This window comes from Crotalus tigris, unplaced genomic scaffold (assembly GCF_016545835.1).
Source record: "Crotalus tigris isolate CLP2741 ecotype Arizona unplaced genomic scaffold, ASM1654583v1 scf7180000018301.7375997, whole genome shotgun sequence".
Taxonomy (NCBI): Eukaryota; Metazoa; Chordata; class Lepidosauria; order Squamata; family Viperidae; genus Crotalus; species Crotalus tigris.
This window is the reverse complement of record NW_024096931.1, coordinates 5,477,113-5,496,587: the sequence shown is the minus strand read 5'-3', so window position 1 is coordinate 5,496,587 and position 19,475 is coordinate 5,477,113. Positions and strand designations below refer to the sequence as shown.

Sequence of the window (19,475 nt, the reverse complement as noted above, 5' to 3'; positions counted from 1 at the left end):
GGGTAACTTATTTACAACTACCTTGTTTAGCAACAAAAATTCTGATCCTAATTGTGGTCGTACTTTGAGGAATACCTGTGCGTCCAAGAAAGGGACTGGAATTCACAATCTTCCAGTTTCTGGTCCCAGACATTTAAAGAACCAAAGAAAAACCAGAAATGAAGCTTTGGGACACATGAAGAAGAGGAATAAGAACAGAAATGAGCAGCCCTCAAAACTGCAGGTTGATTGAAGTTATGTACAGATCCAGATTTTTTTCACTAGAATAGTTTTATCGAGCTGAAAAAGTGCCGACTCTGGGGTTTTTTTTTCATTCCGACATACGATCTGAGTAAAACACAACCAACTGGGAAATAATCATTTTTTTAAAAAAAAAATTATTTATTGAATATTTACATCAGCTGACTCTCAACAACTCCAGCAATTCACAAATAAAGACACAGGAAAAAAAAATTAAAAGAATGCAATAATACAACAAAGGATCAAAAGATGCAAAAAAAGAGGTAACAATGAGAAGCAATTCCACACAAAGCAGAAGAGGGCTACATCAATGTCCTAGTCAAAGTCCTGGGTGAAGGGCCAAATCTTCGGGGCCATCCAATGCATCAGCATGGCAAGGGGGGGAAACCCTAGATCTCATGGTGGGGAGACCTCATTGTAGAAGGTAAGTGCTGTGACACAGATGGCCTGCTTCTGGGGTCCCAAAAGATGGCATGGTTTAATCAAAGGAACCTAGAGCGTGCTAACTCTGTTGAATCAAAGTGATCAGGTAGCTATGGAAATAGGATGGGCCCTATGCCATGTAAGGCTGTATAGGTAGCTACCAGCCTCTTGACTTGCACCTGGAACCACACGGTGCAGCTCATGAAGCAGAAGTGTTTATATGAGCACACCAAGGCATGTGCATCCATCTGCTGCATTCTGGAACAGTCAAAGCTTCTGGGAAGTGTTCAAGGGCTGCTTTCAGATCTCGAAAGATTTCGACAAATACAGAGATAAATATGTTTCCCACCAATGATCTTCCATAACACATCCATTTTTTTTTTACAAGGCAAAGGAAAAAAAGCATGGATTAGCTTTGATGATGGATCGCGCCCTATGTCAAAGCTAGATGGAGATCAGGAGAAAGAGGAGACTTATGGTCCCAAAACTTAGGAAAGGAACAAGGCATTTGCCCGATGCAGATGTCCTGAGCATCTCTTCAGTAACTGCCAGGGACCCATTGTTCAGTTCTGGCTGGACTCTGAGGAGCTTGCACATCAGAGGATAAATGTGGATGCTGTCAAAAGGTTCTGCTAAATACCCTTTCTTGAAATCAGGACCGAAAGCTCTAAAGATGGTCTTCATGTCCATGCCTTCATTGTCGAAACCATGGTCCCCTTTGTTGACGTAGATAATCCACCTCTGAAAAGAACATTGAAAGAAGCAATCTTAATAACGCACCTGGCAGAAGATTGGGAGAGGAATGTATCGTGCTTATAATTAAGCCACCTCTAACTTAACTGTGGAATTGATAATTACAAGATGTGGTGAGGGCTACTAATTAGAACTGCCAGTGATTGATAATCTTTCAGATCACCAGTTCTCCTCCCCTGTCAGAACTATATTGGTGGGAACGGAAGAAACCCAGGGAAGGTATACATGGATCTCTCCAATGACAAAATCAGAGGTGGGGAACGATGGCCCCTCTATGACTTGTGGACTTCAACTCCCAGAATTCCTGGCTGGCTCAGGAATTCTGGGAGTTGGAAGTCCACAAGGCACAAAAGAGGCATGGTTCCCCATCCCTGGACAAAATGAACGGGAAGGCAAGAAGTCCCATCACCCAGGATGAATGGCAGGAAAAAAGGAGCTGGATTTGAAGGAAGAAGAAAAAATAAGTTCCAAATCAGTTTTGCCCAGATGGTGTTCACTGTCTGTAATGGCTACCTTCCTGCAGTGTTTCTTCGGTTGTCTCTTGACTGAATGTTCTTTTAGAAAGGCACAATGCTGTCCCTTTAGCTTGCATCATGCCGATTAATGAAAACATACAATTAAATAATGCCAAGGGCAGGGGCATCGTATTGTCTATCCCACCAAGGCTTCTGCTTTTCATAAGGGCAAATCAATGATTAGCAGAGTCTAACTCTTTTCACAGTCCCACTGACCAAATTGAGCAGCCCTCTGGACTTGCTACTGTAGTGGCCACTATATGTCACTGTTGCTCTACTCAAAAACTACAAAGGTGAAGAGCAAAGAGCCCCCTGCTTAAAGTAATATTAGGTGTAGCCCTGGAGATGTGAAGAGAGGCTTTTGAGCTGTGCGATGGATGGTTGGAAAGATGGGCTTGACAACCAATATTTGGAGACCTTCTCATAGTGCCCCTTATCAGAACCCTAAATTTTGATCAATTGACCACGGGGATGCTGCAATGGTCGTAAGCGACAAAAATGGCCATAAATCATTTTTTCAGCGCTGCTGTAACTTCGAACGGTCACTAAACCCAACGGTTGTAAGTCAAGGACTACCTGCATGGTAAAGTAAAGTGTCCCACCATTTCCAATAATTATGGGAAGGAGCTGTTTCTATCAGACGCCAGTGGCAAACGCTGTGATCTACTGCAGTTTGCAGATTTCTGTTGGTTTTTTTTTTTTTTTAACAACATCTCCCAAGCACTGGCATGGTTATAGATGACAAGAACAGCGAAGCACATTCAGAAGGAAAGGTCACCGTGTGAGGAATTAAAAAGCCCGTTACGCAATGGCCACCTTTCTGTGTGAAATTACATTTTATTGTTTATTGATCAGTTGAGGATGTCAAAGCCTATGGGGGGAATGGGAAATGCTAATAGCGGTTAATAGGCTAAGGAAAGAATGCTTTAAATGAAAAGGGTTTGCATTGATTTCTCTTGCAACGAGAGTTAATGTATTAACATTACTTCAATATTAGACCAGGAAAATGTGACCTTGTTTTAGACTGGTGTGCACTTTTGGAATCTCAGAAGTGTCAGTGACCAAACACCAATTCACCCTCAAAAATAAATAACAAGAAATAGATGGGGTTGCTGCTTGCCCTGACCTCAAGTCTCCAAGGATGGTCTGTACCAACTAAGCTGATATTTTTTGCCTGGTTGTTAGGCTTGCTTACGAGCACAGTCCTGGCTTTTGCAACCCACCGTATTTCTTTTCTCTAAGAATGCCTATGGGAACTGCGGGATCTTAACAGGAGGCATGCTTACATTCTTGAAAATAATGATAATGCCGCAGGCTGGAAGCTATTTTGTTTTACAGTGGGAAGAGGAGGAGGAGGAGGAGAGGAAAAAGAAGGAAGAGAAGAAGAAAAAGAAGAGAGACAAGAAGGACTGGAGGAGGAGGAGGAAGAGAGGAAGAAAAAGGAGAAGAAGGAGGAGAAGGAAAAGAAGAGAGACAAGAAGAAGGACTGGAGGAGGATGAGTAGGAGGAGGAGGAGAAAGAGAGGAAGAAGAAGGAGGAGAAGGAGGAGAAGGAAAAGAAGAGCAAGAAGAAGGACTGAAGGGGAAGGAGGAGGGAGAGAAGCCCCTGAAGGCAGGACAAGAAGCAACGGATGGAAACTAATCAAGGAGAGAAGCAATCTAGAACAAAGGAGAAACTTCTTGATGGTGAGAACAATTAACCAGTGGAACAGCCTGCGTCCAGAAGTGGTGAATGCTCCAACACTGGAAGTTTTTAAGGAGAGACTGGACAGCCATTTGTCTGAAATGGTATAGGGTTTCTGTCTGAGCAGGGGGTTGATGATCTCCAATGTCCCTTCCAACATTGTTGTTGTTGTTATTATTATTATTATTATTGTTATTATCATTATTATGGATCATCACACAGTCAGCCAGATGTTCAGACTGGATTTGGCATTTTGTCTACCTATCGAGTCCTTACCCAGGACCTGGGATAGGCAGATGTGAATGTTTGATGGTATTACAGATATCGTCGCAGGATGGAAGCAGTTCCTAGTAAGGCCGCCTTTTGCAATTGACTAATGGCGAATTTGTCAATGCCGATGATGGTGTTCAAATGGTGCTCCAGTTGTTTTGGGATTGCACCCAAGGCGCCTATGACTATTGGGACTACCCTTGCTTGCCTTTGCCACAGTCTTTTTATTTCTATTTGTAGGTCTTTGTATTTTGTTATCTTCTCCAGTTCTTTCTTGTCTATTATTATTATTATCGATCATCGCACAGTCAGCCAGATGTTCAGACTGGATTTGGCATTTTGTCTACCTATCGAGTCCTTGCCCAGGACCTGGGTAGGTAGACAAAATGCCAAATCCAATTATTATTATTATTATTATTATTATTATTATTATTATTATTATTATTACGATGATGATGATTATTATTATTATTTGTAATTTACATCAGTTAGCTTTGCCTAATTCCTCTATGCTCTTTTAAAAAATAACCAAGTTCCTACATATGATGAGGCGATATTTCCATATCCACCTCTGATTTCCACACAAAACTTACCCCGTTGATCACGTAGCCAGAATCGCCATAAATCAGGATCGGTAACACACGTTCATGCCGGGCATAATGGAAACGTTCAGGAAACTCTTCCTTTTTGTAGACATGCAGTTGAGGAGGGGCCTTTTTTAAGTCCCGGTAAATTTTTTCTTCTTTTCCTGGTTTGGGTAGTATCATCCCAAACCCTCCATAATCAACAATGTCAAACTTGGAGACGTCTTGGAATTGAATGTAATCTTTCAACAAGATCTCTTTGACCTGCGGGGCCTTTTTGACAGTGGTCATACCGTGGTCAGACGTAATTATGACGTTGAGAATATCGTTCAATCCGTGTTTTTCGATTGCACTGAGGAGGTAGCCGAGCGTTCGGTCAATTTGTTGGATGATTTTTTTCCTCTCCTCAGTCTCCGGGCCAACGTAATGTCCAGTATGGTCAGGTTCCCCGTAATAAAGTGTGACAAAATCAAAATCTTCTTTAGCAAACCAGTTCATGACAATGTCGATGTTCTCTCGCCACTCGGTCTCGTTGCTGTCGGGGTGATTGGGGGATTCGGCCAAGCTCCTTGTGACTGACTGACCACTGTAGTTGGCGTTGCCGCCTGGATAGTGAAAAGAGGCAGCTTTTTTCCCCTAACCAAGACAAAAAGAAAGAAAGACATTAAGGAAAAAAAAAAGAAATAAGAAAGAGAAAGAAAAAAAGAAAACAGGAAAGGAGGACGGATGAAAAAGAAAGGATGAAAGAAAGAGAAAAAAGAAAGAAAAGGAAGGAAGAAATGAAGAGAAAAAGAAGGAAGGAAGGGAGAAAGAAAAAGAAAGAAAAAGGGAAGGAAGGAAGAAAGAAAATAAGGAAGAAAGAAAAAAGGAAGGAAGGGAGAGAGGAAGAAAGGAAAAGAAAGAAAGGAAGGAAGGAAAGAAAGAAAAAGAAAAAGGAAGGAAGGATGAAAAAGGATGAAAGAAAGAAAGGAAAGAAGAAAGAAAAGGAAGAAAGGAACAAAGAAAGGGAGAAAGAAAAAGAAAAAAGAAAAGGGAAGAAAGAAATGAAATAAGGAAGAAAAAAGGAAGAAAGAAACAAAGAAAAAAGAAAGTGAGGAAGGAAAGAAGAAGGAAGAAGGGAGGAAGGAAGGAAAAAGAAAAAAGAAAAGGAGGAAGGAAGAAGGAAGAAAGGAAAAAAAGAAAGGAAAGAGAGAAAGAAAGAGAATTGATGGCAAGTATGAAAATCATAAAACTCGCTGCATGCAGACACTGTGGCCAACTTGGTAGTACAAATATTGATCACTTATTTTTCTGTCATTTCTGTACTCAGGAAAACTGTTTTCTGTTGCAAGTCTTCACTATAAAACTTAAGGCATCCAGAACAAATAAACAAAACACTCAAAACATCTTACAATTAAATTTATGAGCACGACTGCAAACTACTTCATGATTATCTGGGAATAAGTGCCATTGAAATGAATATTGCGTTCTTCTGAATATAGGAGTCTAACCTGAAAACACATTAAGCTTGAAGCAGAAATAATTTTTTTTCCTCTCAAATTATAGAGTTTTTAAAATAATAGTAATAATAATAATATGAATTTCAAAATAGCAGTAGTCAGGCATTATTCTTCTTACCACTCGTATTGTTATTCTGCTGAATTTAATTTCTAAAGTGCTAAGCTGGGGTGGTAAAGTAATAATATTCTTACTGACATTTAATATCCTGGGAAAAGGTCAAATTCAGTATAAAATCTAAGCTGACAAAGCAGACAGATCTTGCAAAGGAATAAAAGAGGAATTTAAGTTCTTAATGTCAGAGCAAGAGTGATGTCCCACATATTTCAAAATATTGCTTTTTGCAGGGGACAAGCCTACATTTCCCCCATAGAAATAAAACCTACTATATTCAGAGAATCCAAATCCAGATGAACGTTCACAGAGTCCTTGCTATTGGCGACACAAAAGTAATGCAACTGTTCTGGAAATTTAAGTGGCTGCGTTGGTTGGTATGCATTGGTAGGGAGGAAGTAAAGAGACTGGGGAGGTTGAATTCCTCCAGGAGAGGAAACAGTGGAAGTTGGATCCTCTTGAGATCCCCAAAGCCTTTATCTGCCTGATCCTAAGAGAACGCAGTTAGTCTGGTGAGATTCTTGTAAATAGGGAAACAACAATGAAAGAAGCTATTCTGATCAGCTCACAGTCTTGTTCTGGTTCCTTCTGCCTGACATGATGTGAACCAAAGTGGAGGGTGTTCTCTACTTACAACCCTTGGTAGAGATAAACCAGACTTCTCCAACTTGTGTTTTCCAAATGTAGCTAGATAAAGAAGAACCATCATTTCTAGCCAGAATGAGAGAACTTCTAGGCCTAGGGGGACAGCTGGAGAGCCCCAGCACGGGGAAAGCTAACATATAAATAGTATATTGAAGAAGAATCCAGAAGGACCCTATTGAACTCTACGGTCAGCTCTGCTACTCAGTTCCTTTACGGGTTTTGTTGGTAGGATAAAATAGGTCAATCATTTCTGGGGTGTATACAATTATGAGTTTGGAGGAGGACAATATAAGCTTGAATAATTATAGGATGTGATTCCCAACAGAAATGAGCAGAAGACAGCAGCAACGTATATTTGTCCCCAGCAGTATTTTTATGAGGTCGAAGAGATGTTATAGGACAATAGTGGCCAGCCAACTGTTTTTTAAAACATTGACTTTTTGAGCACTAAAATGTCACCAATTGGCAGAGATACTGATAGCATTGTACAGAACCATTAATATCCCCGGAGCCTTATAGACTTTTGCAGGTTGAAATACTTCCATGTCAGCTCAAATATTCTTTTCTAAATTTATTTACTTGTTTATTATTATTTTTTTAAAAAAAGAGTAGGCTGTTCTTTCTTTTTGTGATTTGCTAAGTTCCATTGCAAGGGAGATTTGATCTGAGCATGTAGAATTCATTGAGAAAAATTCCAAAACAATTTTCTCTTTTATGAGGGTAGAGAAAAATGTGTGTGTGTGTGTGTGGGGGAACACCAATGTTTGGCTGAATAAGGCTTCCCAGAGAGTAGTGGTCAAGCTATACTTGATTGCCAGTCCTTGATTAACCCAGCAGTGTCTTGTAGCTGCCAAAAAAGCCAATGCAGTCCTAGGCTGCATCAGGACAGTATCAAGATCACATGAAGTGATTGTATCACTTTATAATGCACTGGTGAGACCACTCTTGGAATATTGTGTCCAGTTTTGGTCACCATGACACAAAAAAAGATGCTGAGACTCTAGAAAGCGTGTAGAGAAGAGCAACAAAGATGATTAGGGACAGTGGTGGGATTCAGCTGGTTCGCACCACTTCGGCAGAACCGGCAGCTAATTTTTTGTTGCCCAGGCCCAGAATGGACTTCTGGATGCGACATCTACACAGAGAATCAGTTGTTCACATATTTGAATCCCACCACTGATTAAGGGACCGGAGGCTAAAGCATACAATGAACGATTGAGGGAACTGGGTATATCTAATCTAATGAAGAGAAGGGCTGGGGTGACATGATAGCAATCTTCCAATATTTGAGGGAGTGTCACAGAGGAGGTCAACCTATTCTCCAAAGCACCTGAGGGCAAGACAAGAAGTAATGGACGGAAGCTTATCAAAGTGTGATCTAACCTAGAATTAAGGAGAAATTTTCTGTTGGCAACAACATCAGTGGAACGGCTTGTCTTCAGAAGTTGTGGGTGTTCCATCACTGGAGGTTTTAAAGAAGAGATTGGATCTCTCCAGAATGGTATAGGGCATGGGTCGGCAACCCACGGCTCTGGAGCCGCATGTGGCTCTTTGAGCCTTCTCCTGCGGTTCCCAGCCTCTTATGCCATTTGCAGAGAGAGAGAGAGAGAGAGGCACTTGCACTTCTCTCTCTCTCTCTCTTTCTCTCTCTTTGTGTGTGTGTGTGTGTGTGTGTGTGTGTGTAAAAAAGAGAGTGGCCTCATGCTGTTCTCGGACAAGCTGACAAGCTTATTGGGTGGGGCTCCTGCCTTTGCTGTGTCTCAGCAGGAAGCAGCAGAAAGTAGCCTCTCCCCCCCCTCTCTCTCTGTCTGTGTGTGTGTTTAAGGTTGCCGACCCCTATAGGGTCTCCTGCTTAAACAGGGGGATGGACTAGAAGACCTCCAAGATATGTTCCAATGCAATTATTATGTATTCTGTATCCTTCGTTGAGAGTCTTTGGGATTCCCTTCTTTCCGTCCTTAGACTGAGGAGCCCATTGAATTTCCAGTCAGTCAAAATCTGACCAGCGACTTCCTTCCTTTCTTAATTCCAACCGAACAATTTAATAAAACTCTCTTACAACCTAATTATCTTGAAACTGGAGAGTATTTACTGTTCCTGCCTCCCTGTTTTATTAACATAATCAACTTTACGAGCAGCTATACACTTGCGATATTATCAGTTTTACTGGGAACATTATTTCCTTCCTTTTATTACCACAATTCTTATTGTTCCTGAAAAGTTTTTGCAGTGAGACAGCTGGTGGGTTTTCTCCGATGCTATTCCCTATCTCCCACCCTCATTCTTTGCACTGTATCCTTTGCTTATTCAAATTAAAGTGTTTTGTATCTCCCAGCTTCTGCTTCTCACTATGAGGATGGTTTTCAATTTGACATAAGCTAGATTTAAGCTGCGTGAGCTTTTCAAAATTCTTGTTCCATGTGTCATTTGAATTAGCATCACCCTTTTCCCCGTGTGAGGGCAAAGAAACCATCGCCACGTTCACCGTTGCTAAGCAAAAGAGTGCAAGTAATTGAAAAGAAAAGAAGAAGAAGAAAAAGAAAAAAAATAAACCTTATTGTTTTGTAGGAGTTTTTCCGAGGCTGCTACGTTGTCTGATGGCCTACTTAGCCTTGTGCTAAACAATGTAACATACATTCTGAGGAATATATTTTGCTCCCAAAATGATAGATCAATGCATTACTAGAAAACCAAATGAAATCAAATCATATTTATTTCATTTAATCGTTCAAGTAACATTGGTTGATATCCCATTTCCCTGTTCAACTCTAAATTGCACACAATCTGGCAGGTTTAAAGATGCAAATAGTCAAGCTGTTTAGGTGATTTCTCAGAGTTCAGATAACAAATAAATGCAATTAACAGAATACAGAATAATAGAGTTGGAAGGGACCTTGGAGGTCATCTAGTCCAACCCGCTGCTCAGATAGGAAACCCTATACCATTTCGGACAAATGGCTGCCCAGTCTCTTCTTAAAAACCGCCAGTGTTGGAGCATTCACCGCTTCTGGAGGCAGGTTGTTCCACTGGGTTAATGGTTCTCACTGTCAGGAAGTTTCTCCTTAGTTCTAGGTTGCTTCTCTCCTTGATTAGTTTCCATCCATTGCTTCTTGTCCTGCCTTCTGGTGCTTTGAAGAATAGGCTGACCCTCTCTTCTGTGACACCCCCTCAAGTACTGGAAGATGGCTATCATGTCACCCATAGTCCTTCTGTTCATTAAACTAGACATACCCATTCAGCAACCATTCTTTTTATGCTTTAGCCCCCAGTCCCCTAATCATCTTTAATTAACCAAGCAGATGCAAGAAATAACCTCAGCGAAATAAGGAGGGCCACAGCCTAGTACTGTATAGCACACCATAAACTTCTAAGACTGGACACATTGCATTAAACCGCTGTGTAGCTTAATTTTGTTTTGTTTCAAGCCATATTTTTTCAAACCATAGTGGAATGTAGTTGATGCTTCAGTTGGATGGACGAAGCATGGAGCTGTGCTGAGCAAACCAACTGTAACTAAGCCATAGCTTAAGGCAGTGATTCCCAACCTTGGCACGTTTAAGATGGATGGACTTCAACTCCCAGAATTCCCCAACCACGTAGAAATCGTGCCATGATGATCATTGGATCCATTACCTGATTTTGAGCTGTGATCCAGAGGGGAAGAACTCCATTGTCCCACCATTCAGTCTTATTCTGGGTTTCTTTATAGCCATACTTCCGTAGAGTTTCCGTGTTGAACATCATATTATGGATGACTCCATGATCTTCAATCCAGCGACCTGGAAAAATAAGATAAGAAAAAATGAAAAGTGGCAAAGGACAGTTTTCCAGGAGTCCTGCAGCAGCCATCCACTTTAGCTACACAAAGGAATGGCACAACAGCTTGAAAGTGTGGCCGAAGAAATGTGGTTTAAGTTGAAGGCAAAGGAAAAGAAAACTGTTCAGTTTTTTGAGTCTAGAGAAATGGAACAGTGGGCATAAAGTTTGCCCTTTGGAGAAAGAGAGAAGACCTCCACAGTCCAGGTTCATCTTCAGAACTTGAGGAACCATATGGATTTCTTTGTCGCCCTACAGAATTTCAGCTTGTTCTTCATCCTTGGGCTTCACAAATACTTTCTTCATCTGAAACTTGGAAGCAGCTGCTGTTAGAACCCAACCGTCTTTGTCATCAGGAAAACAATAAAGACAAGAAAACCTGAACAGACACTGCCTAGTGAGCAGATGTTTACTCAGCAATGAATGGGAAAAGCTTTTATCTCCTCTAAGCAATTGAGAACAAAAGGAGAATTCCTTCTCCAGAGGCTATTCTCCAGCATCTGTTGCTTCTGTTGATTATGAGGGAAAGGAGCCAAGGCAAGCAGTGTAGGGACAATGCAACATCAATGTCTTCTGCATTAAGCCTTCTTAGGGGCCTACTTAAAGCAGTTTAGCAGTATCTTCTAAATGGCTTGTGGGGTGACCTACTGTGTAGATGTGTGTGCAAATCAACTATCTTCCAAAGAACAGAGGAACCCAGCACATCCCAGCAGTACTGAAGCTATATTCAGCTAAGGCTTGTACACAGCTATTTTTTGGTGCCCAACTAGGACTTGATACTTCCTTTCTACTAATGAGTATGGTTCAGGACAATCTCACAAAAAAGGCCAACATCTGGGTCCCAAAAGTGCTTTTCCAAAAAGCAACTGAGCTTTCTTGGTTTTTCCTTGAAGACATTTCACTACTTATCCAAGAAGCTTCTTCGGTTCTTCAGTTTCTTCAGTTCTCCTTGAAGCTTCTTGGAGGAGAAACTGAAGAAGCTTCTTGGATGAGAAGTGAAATGTCTTCAAGGAAAAGCCAAAGAAGGCCAGTTGCCTTTTGGAAAAGCAGCTTTGGGACAACCATGACCCAGATGACTGAGAATTTCCATAGACATCAACATCTGGGCTTTTCCAGGGAAGCATTCCTAATGATGGGTTATGAGTATGCACTCAGCGCATTTAAACAACATATCCAAAACCTGGAAGTTCAACAAGGTCAATGAAATCTTTATTATGGTCATACACAACACGACCAGTCTGCTGTATTCAAGGGCACTGTTTTCTGAGCAGCCAAGTCCCTTTTTACAAACCAGTGTGATACTTAAAACCCGGTTAACTGTTGTCAGATTTCAAAGAGCACTAACTTCAGCAAACTTCAACATTCTCGTCACCATAGTTTTGGAGAGCTGATACAAAAAAGTTGAAAGTGTGCCCCTGTGGAAAAGGAGCTGCTATACAGTATTGTACCCTCTACCAGGACTCAAGAACCAACCTTATAACTCCTTACTTGGTAAAAAAACACCAAACCCTTGGAAATTCTGATCTTTTTTTTTAGGTACAGTTATTGTTATCCGATCACCTCAGATGGGGACTGCAGCCAAGTAATTAAAAGACGCTTGCTCCTGGGGAGGAAAGCTATGGCCAATCTAGACAGCATACTAAAAAGCAGAGACATCACCCTGCCAACAAAAGTGTGTATACTCCAGGCCATGGTTTTCCCAGTTGCAATGTATGGCTGTGAAAGTTGGACCATAAGAAAGGCTGAGCGCCAAAGAATTGAGGCCTTTGAACTATGGTGCTGGAGAAGACTCCTGCAAGTCCCTTGAACTGCAAGGCGTTCAAACCGGTCAGTCCTAGAAGAGATCAACCCCGACTGTTCTTTAGAAGGCCAGATCGAAGTTGAAACTCTTTGGCCACCTAATGAGAAGGAAGGACTCACTGGAGAAGGGCCTAATGCTGGGAAAGATTGAGGGCAATAGAAGAAAGGGATGACAGAGAATGAGATGGCTGGATGGAGTCACTGAAGCAGTAGGTGTGAACTTAAATGGACTCCAGAAGATGGTAGAGGACAGGAAGACCTGGAGGAACGTTGTCCATGGGATCGTGATGGGTCGGACACGACTTTGCAATTAACAACAACAACAACAATTGTTATCCGATCAGAATGATCCAGTCTCCTTGAACGTAGCGAAATTTTGTTATACTGCTGGCAGAATTAGGCAGACTTTGATTATCCACTGAGGAAGCCACCGCCAATTGCAATATTTTATAATGTTTTGCTTTATTTATTATTTATTTTTGTATACAATTTTGTTTGTAGTTCTGGTCAGTGGCTGTAATAAAGACCATTCATTCATTCATTCATTCATTCATTCATTCATTCATTCATTCATTCTTCTAAAGCAGTGGCTCCCAACCTTTTCTATACCCTGCGCCCCTAGAACGCTTCTGATATATTCTCATATCTCTTATAAAAGTTTGAAATAACGGCAACGAATTATGCATGTACACTATAATTTTGAAACTTCTCAACCCAAGTTTTCACACCCCCTGGAATATCATTTCGCACTTGAAACGTAATGATTCTTATTTAAATTAACTGAATAATTACGCTATCTACCCAATGGCAGTTTGTCTGCCATATGTATATAGATAGTCCTCGATTTACAGCCACAACTGAGCCCCAAATTTCAGTGAGACATTTGTTAAGTGAGTATTGCCTCATGTTATGACCTTTCTTGAGGCTACTATCTGTACTGTAGTTCCTTGGTACTCAACAGCTTTGAAACTCATCGAATTTAGTACTCAATGCATTTGGATGCAAAAATTTTGTCCCAGTACTCATTGTTTGTTTAGTATTCAATGCCTAAGCTCAGTAGTGGGATTCACTCAGTGGTGGATGCTGCTTCCAGAAGTCCATTCTGGGCCTGGGTAACAAAAAAATTAGCAACCGGTTCTGCTGAAATGGTGTGAACTGGCTGAATTGCACCACTACGTAAGCTAGAACTTGTCGTTGTTGGCTGCCTTGTGACTCACTAAATTATTCCTTATGGGAAAAATTTGTTTCATGCTCATCATTTTTGATACTCATTGTATCTCCCAGAACCAATTAACAATGAGTACTAAGGTACCACTGTATTCATTCATTCATTCATTCATTCATTCATTCATTCATTCATTCATTCTGCAACTTGTTGGTCAATGTTTAGAGTGGTTTAGATTGTTCTGTTTTGTTACTAAGATACAAAGTGATTTTTGGATTGGGCCCACATGTGAACATCTGAAATTTCACCGTAGTTTCTCTCCCCACTTCTGCCAAGAAAAAAAAAAAGCTTGCTAACTGCTGCTTTATTTTATCCTCATGAAATTATACTCTAGAATTAATTAGGTGCAGACGTTGCCCTTTCTAACCAATCACATTCAAACACTAATTAAATCATTATCTTGGTAATGCATTTACTTTATGGGAAAGTCTTTCTAATGAGGAATATTAATTAAAACCTGTTGAATGACTTGTAAGCATATAAGCATATCGCCTCTCTGCTTTAATTAATTTCCAGTAAATAATGAGCTCATATAAATGTGTAATTTGCCTTACATATTTTTAGAGCTGTCTTGAACTTAGTCATCCTTAAAGAAAAAAATAATATCTCAATTTTTTGGAACTTGTCTTTAAGGAAAATATGGGAAATGATTTTTTTTACTGTAAACATAAAGTACAGAAAGAGCAGATTTTCTACTATCTCTTAGCTATAAGGATTATGCTGGGTTCACACATTATATTACTGTATAGGGTGCGTGTTTGTGGTTTTGACTTAGCATATCAGCCCTACTAGGTAGACTAGAACAGGAAATCAACCCCATAAGAGTGGCTAAAATTACTTTAATTGAGATTAATAAAAGAACAGGATGTTGCAAATCGGATTGTCACGTACTTCCTCCTCCTCCTCCTTATAATTCAGTGAATTAGGGAAACAGCTACTTGGGTTCTTTCCAAATGTTATCTCATTTTTCTAGACTTCAAAAATACTTCCTCCTTTTTAGCATGGAAAAAAAAAAGCAGTTTCTACCTATTTCCATCAAGGCCATCTTCCTTATTCTCTAGATGGGCTGATAAAAAGCTGGACATTTTGAAAGAGAGGTTCACTTGTGAATTGATTAATTGATGACCCTTCCTTTGGAATTGATCAATGTCAGCCCCATTAGATAGACCAGACCAGAAAACTTAACTGTACAGGATGGCTAAAACTACTTTTATTGATATCAGCAGAATTTTGCAAGCCTGATTGTGCTTTATCTCCTTAGTTAAAGTCCTTGATTCTAACCAAACATGATTGTTTTGATAAACATCCCTCCAGATTTCAGAATCTGAAGAAGAATTGTGCAAGTGTAATTGTGTTGTACCTCTTCCCTGCTTCTTAGTTGTTCTGTGAATTAGAGGGAGAGTTGAGCCACCTGGATCAGAGACCCCCCCCAACTTCTATTCTCAATATGGAAATTTTCAAGTGACTTTTGAATAAGTCAGACGCTCTGTGCGCCATGTCCTTCCTAGAAATGCTGGAGCAAAACTGTCGTGTTGATCTCTGAGATACAAAGTGGAGTGCAAATCATCATCATAGACTTCTAGGGAATGTTCCCTGGAAAATAGATATCTGAGCATCTTCCAAATATTATCTGTTGGTTATGGAGTTAAGGCATTGCTCATTGCTTTGTTAATAGAACTCGCATATCTCTATCAATGCCATCTCCCTCACTGTCCATAATGGACTAGCAATAGCAGTTGCCAAAATTGGATTCCTTACAACTTCTGTTTACCTGAACATTGAGTGTTTGACCTGGACCATAGAACACAGAACATAGAATAATAGAGTTGGAAGGGACCTTGGAGGTCTTCTAGTCCAACCCTCTGCTCGAGCAGGAGACCCTATACCCTATACCATTTCAGACAAAGGATTGTCCAGTCTCTTTTTGAAAACTTCCAGTGATGGAGCACCCACAACTTCTAAAGGCAAGTTATTCCAGGGGTCGATTGCTCTCACCGTTAGGGAATTCAAGCAGGAGTCCCTACATCATTTCAGACAAGTGGCTGTCCAGTCTCCTCTTAAAATCCTTGAGTGATGAAGCACCCACAACATATGAAGGCAAGCCTTTCTACTATTTAATTGTCCTCACTATTAGGAAGTTTCTCCTTAATTCCAGGTTGCTTCTCTCCTTGATTAGCTTCCATCCATTGTTTCTTGTCCTGCCCTCTGGTGCTTTGGCAAATAAGTTGACCCCCTCCTCCTTGTGGCAGCCCCTCAAATACTGGAATACTGCTCTCATGTCCCCCCCTTGTCCTTCTTTTCTCTACACTGGCCATTCCCAAATCCTGCAGTCGTTCTTCATATGTTTTAGTTTCCAGGCCTTTAATCATCTTAGTTGCTCTTCTTTACACTTTTTCCAGAGTCTCAACATCTTTTTTGTAATGTGGTGACCAAAATTGGATGCAGTATTCCGGGTGTGGCCTCGTTAAGGCTTTATAAAGCGGTGCTAATACTTCATGTGATTTTGGTTCTATGCCTCTGTTTATACAACCAAGGATTGCATTATGTCAGAATCCAATTATACTTCATCTCCTGTTATCAATTATAGAAAACCCCATTTCTGCCCTCTCTGGATTCTGTCATAAAGAAAGAGAGGGGGGTGAACAAAGGGGCTTTATGGCCCTCACTTCCTTTGGTACAACTTCAAAGGGTTTGAATGTGGTTAGCACCAAAAGGCCTTATCATAACAAAGGAGGCTATTTACCTTTCATGTAGTTTATCTGAAGTCTCCATCCAGACTGAAGAAAGGAAAAAAGGGGTGGGATTGTGATGCCTGAAACTGTCACTGGAAGAGGGGGTGATTGGGTGGGACTACTGGAGAACCCCTTAAAACCTCAAATGGGAGAGCTTGAACCCCAAGTCCTGTCTAGAACGCCTGCAACCATTTTCTCTTAATAAAGGATCCCTGTTGGAAGAATTATTCCAAGAGTTCTGTCTTCTTAAGATGCAAAGTGGGGTGGGTCCTTAAACATTAGCTCTTTAGGCCACACACTGCTGACTCATGTTAAAATGATCGTATGTTTTAGTCCCCAGGTCCCTAATCATCCTTGTTTCTCTTTTCTGCACTCTTTCCAGAATCTCAACATCTTTTTTCTATTGGGGTGACCAGAACTGGATCCAGTATCCCAAGTGTGGTCTTACTAAGGCTTTGTAAAATGGTACAAGGCAAATCAGGTAGACCCAGCTTCTATCCTCAGCTATGGAAATGCTCAGGTGACTTTTGAATAAGTTGTACGCACTCTGTGCTCAATGTCCTTCCTAAAATTGCTGGAGAAAAAAAAATGTCCACGAGGATCGCTGTGAATTTCATGAGATCTTCCTTCTCATCCACCTCTATGGAATCTTCGGCAGAAATCAGGTAAGACTGGAAAAATACAAGATGGCCTTACCTGTGATAATTGTAAAATGCGAAGGCGAAGTCATGGTCACAAAGGGAGGTGTGACGTATTTTGCTTTCACTCCTTCCTTAACCAAATAATCCAGGTGTGGGGTATCGACATCCTCATCGTAATTCCATCGGAAGCCATCAAAGGAGATCAGGAGTAGTTTGTGGACACCTGCTGTCTTCTTCTGGACAGCTGGATAGCAAACAACACCAGCCAGAAGGATCGAATTGAGAGCCAGGATGTTTTGTGTCTTCATTGTGTTGTTCTGGCTTGCAGTTAAAAAGAATGTCTGTTCAATCATCCTTCTGCTTTTCTACTCTCTGATGGTTGTAAATTCCCAATCTTATCAGAGCAAAGCTCAACCTAGATAAGATTAGTCCTAGTTGTGTCAGCATCTTGTTAATATCACGGGAGGAAGAGGAGTGAGCCAAATGTTAAGGAAATATATCTATCTGTTAAGATTGCACAGATTGGAGCAATGGGGGGGGGGAAGCAGGAAAGGACGGAAAATTACATTATTTGTTGATGCTGAATGTTTGGGATGCAACAGTTCAGTGATTAATTATTTGAGATGGTGGTGATGGAAGCCAAAAAGTAGCACTGATTCATTGGGTGGTACACTTTGTAATCATCATCATCATAAAAAGAAATTGGAAAGAGGGATTTGATTTAGAATTTATGTATAATTGCCAAGAGGGATATTAGAAGCTATTTCTTTATATATACTTTTCCCCCTTTATATATACTTTTTTTAAAAAAATAGTCCTTGATGTATGACTACAATTGAGCCCAAAATTTCTGTTGCTCATCTGTGAAGTGAATTTTGCCCCATTTCATGACCTTTCTTGCCACAGTTGTTAAGTGAATCACTGCAGTTGTTAAGCTAATAACACGGTTAAGTAATCTGGCTTCCCCCATTGACTTTGCTTGTCAGAAGGTCGCAAAAGGGGATCACGTGACCCAAAGATGCTGCAACCATCATAGATATGAGTTGGTTGCCAGATGTCCAAATTTTGATCATGTGACCATGGGGATGCTGCAATGGTTGGGTGAAATGATCATAAGTTGCTTTTTTCAGTGCTGGTGTAACTTTGAACGGTCACTAAGTGAACTGTTGTAAGTTGAGGACTACCTGTATGTTTTCTCCCTTCCCTTCCTTTCCCTCTCCTCTCCTCTCCTCTCCTTCCGTTTCCCTTTTCCTCTCCCTTTCCCTCACCTCTCCTCTCCTTCCCTATTCCTTTTCCTCTCCTCTTCCTTTCCCTTTCCCTTCCCTCTCCCTCTCCCTCTCCTCTCCTTCCCTTTCCCTTTCCTTTCCCTCTCCTCTCCTTCCTTTCCCCTCTCCTCTTCTCTCCTCTCCTCTCCTCTCCTCCCCTCTCCTCTGCTCTCCTCTCCTCTCCTTCCCTTTCCCTCTCCCTCTCCCTTTCCCTCTCCTCTCCTTCCCTTTCCCTTTCCCTCTCCTCTCCTTCCTTTCCCCTCTCCTCTTCTCTCCTCTCCTCTGCTCTCCTCTCCTCTGCTCTGCTCTGCTCTCCTCTCCTTCCCTTTCCCTTTCCTTTCCCTCTCCTCTCCTCTCCTTCCTTTCTCCTCTCCTCTTCTCTCCTCTCCTCTGCTCTCCTCTCCTCTGCTCTGCTCTCCTCTCCTCTCCTTCCCTTTCCCTCCTCTTCTCTCCTCTCCTCTGCTCTGCTCTCCTCTCCTTCCCTTTCCCTTTCCCTTTGCCTTTCCTTTCCCTCTCCTCTCCTTCCTTTTCCCTCTCCTCTCCTCTTCTCTCCTCTCCTCTGCTCTGCTCTGCTCTCCTTTCCTTTCCTTTCCTTTCCTTTCCTTTCCTTTCCTTTCCTTTCCTTTCCTTTCCTTTCCTTTCCTTTCCCTTTCCCTCCCTTTCCTTTCCCTTCCCTTCCCTCTCCCTCTCCCTCTCCTCTCCTCTCCTCTCCTCTCCTCAAGATGGAAAAACTGCTTATCCTTGCATTAAAGACAAATGCACCTGGAGTCAAGGCCCCCAATGAAATTCTAATATCCTTTGGTATTTACACTTTCCCAAATATTGAGACATGGTTCTTGAAATGTGTGTGTGTGTGTGTGTGTGTGTGTGTGTGTGTCTTTATTTGGAGGGGGAAAAATCCCCCTGACTGTCCAAAATGCTCTGCTTTAAGGTGGGAAGCATCGTGGTGCGTTCCTAAGCTAAAGTAGAAATGGAAGGAATTACATTCACGACTCGAAATGCTTGGAGGACTTGAGAACCCCCACTACTTTTGCTACCCAAAGATAATGTAACTTTGGCAGTTGAGCTTCCAGCTTTAATTCCTATTGCTTTAATTAGCCAACCTGGTTTGCCGATGACTGGCTAACCTAGATAGATGCCCAGTGACCCCCTTATTTGTGGGAGGAGGGGGGCTATAAGGGAAATCCACTCCCTTTGGAAGATGGGAAGCTGAGTAATTAAAAGTGGGGCTAGTTCTAGAGGAGGCAGAGGGAAGAAAATTAAACTGCCAAC

General features: G+C 41.4%; 1 protein-coding gene across 1 annotated transcript; it reads right to left on the bottom strand.

The window, feature by feature from the left end:
- Positions 1 to 1,107: 1,107 nt before the first annotated feature.
- Positions 1,108 to 17,246, bottom strand: LOC120310815 (ectonucleotide pyrophosphatase/phosphodiesterase family member 7-like). The gene is made up of 4 exons (XM_039349635.1): positions 16,994 to 17,246; positions 10,358 to 10,503; positions 4,478 to 5,104; positions 1,108 to 1,404 (listed from the first exon to the last, which is right to left on the bottom strand). The coding sequence occupies exons 1-4, from the start codon at positions 17,244 to 17,246 to the stop codon at positions 1,108 to 1,110; spliced, it is 1,323 nt and encodes a 440-aa protein (XP_039205569.1).
- Positions 17,247 to 19,475: the final 2,229 nt, after the last annotated feature.

What these genes read in the sequence shown, in the direction of transcription:
- LOC120310815 (XM_039349635.1), bottom strand. Translation starts at nt 17,246, where the DNA reads ATGAAGACACAAAACATCCTGGCTCTCAATTCGATCCTTCTGGCTGGT. An exon ending in GGATCACAGCTCAAAATCAG is followed by an intron (nt 5,105 to 10,357) that starts GTAATGGATCCA and finishes TGTCTTGGTTAG; the next exon opens with GGGAAAAAAGCTGCCTCTTT. An exon ending in CTGGCTACGTGATCAACGGG is followed by an intron (nt 1,405 to 4,477) that starts GTAAGTTTTGTG and finishes TGTTCTTTTCAG; the next exon opens with AGGTGGATTATCTACGTCAA.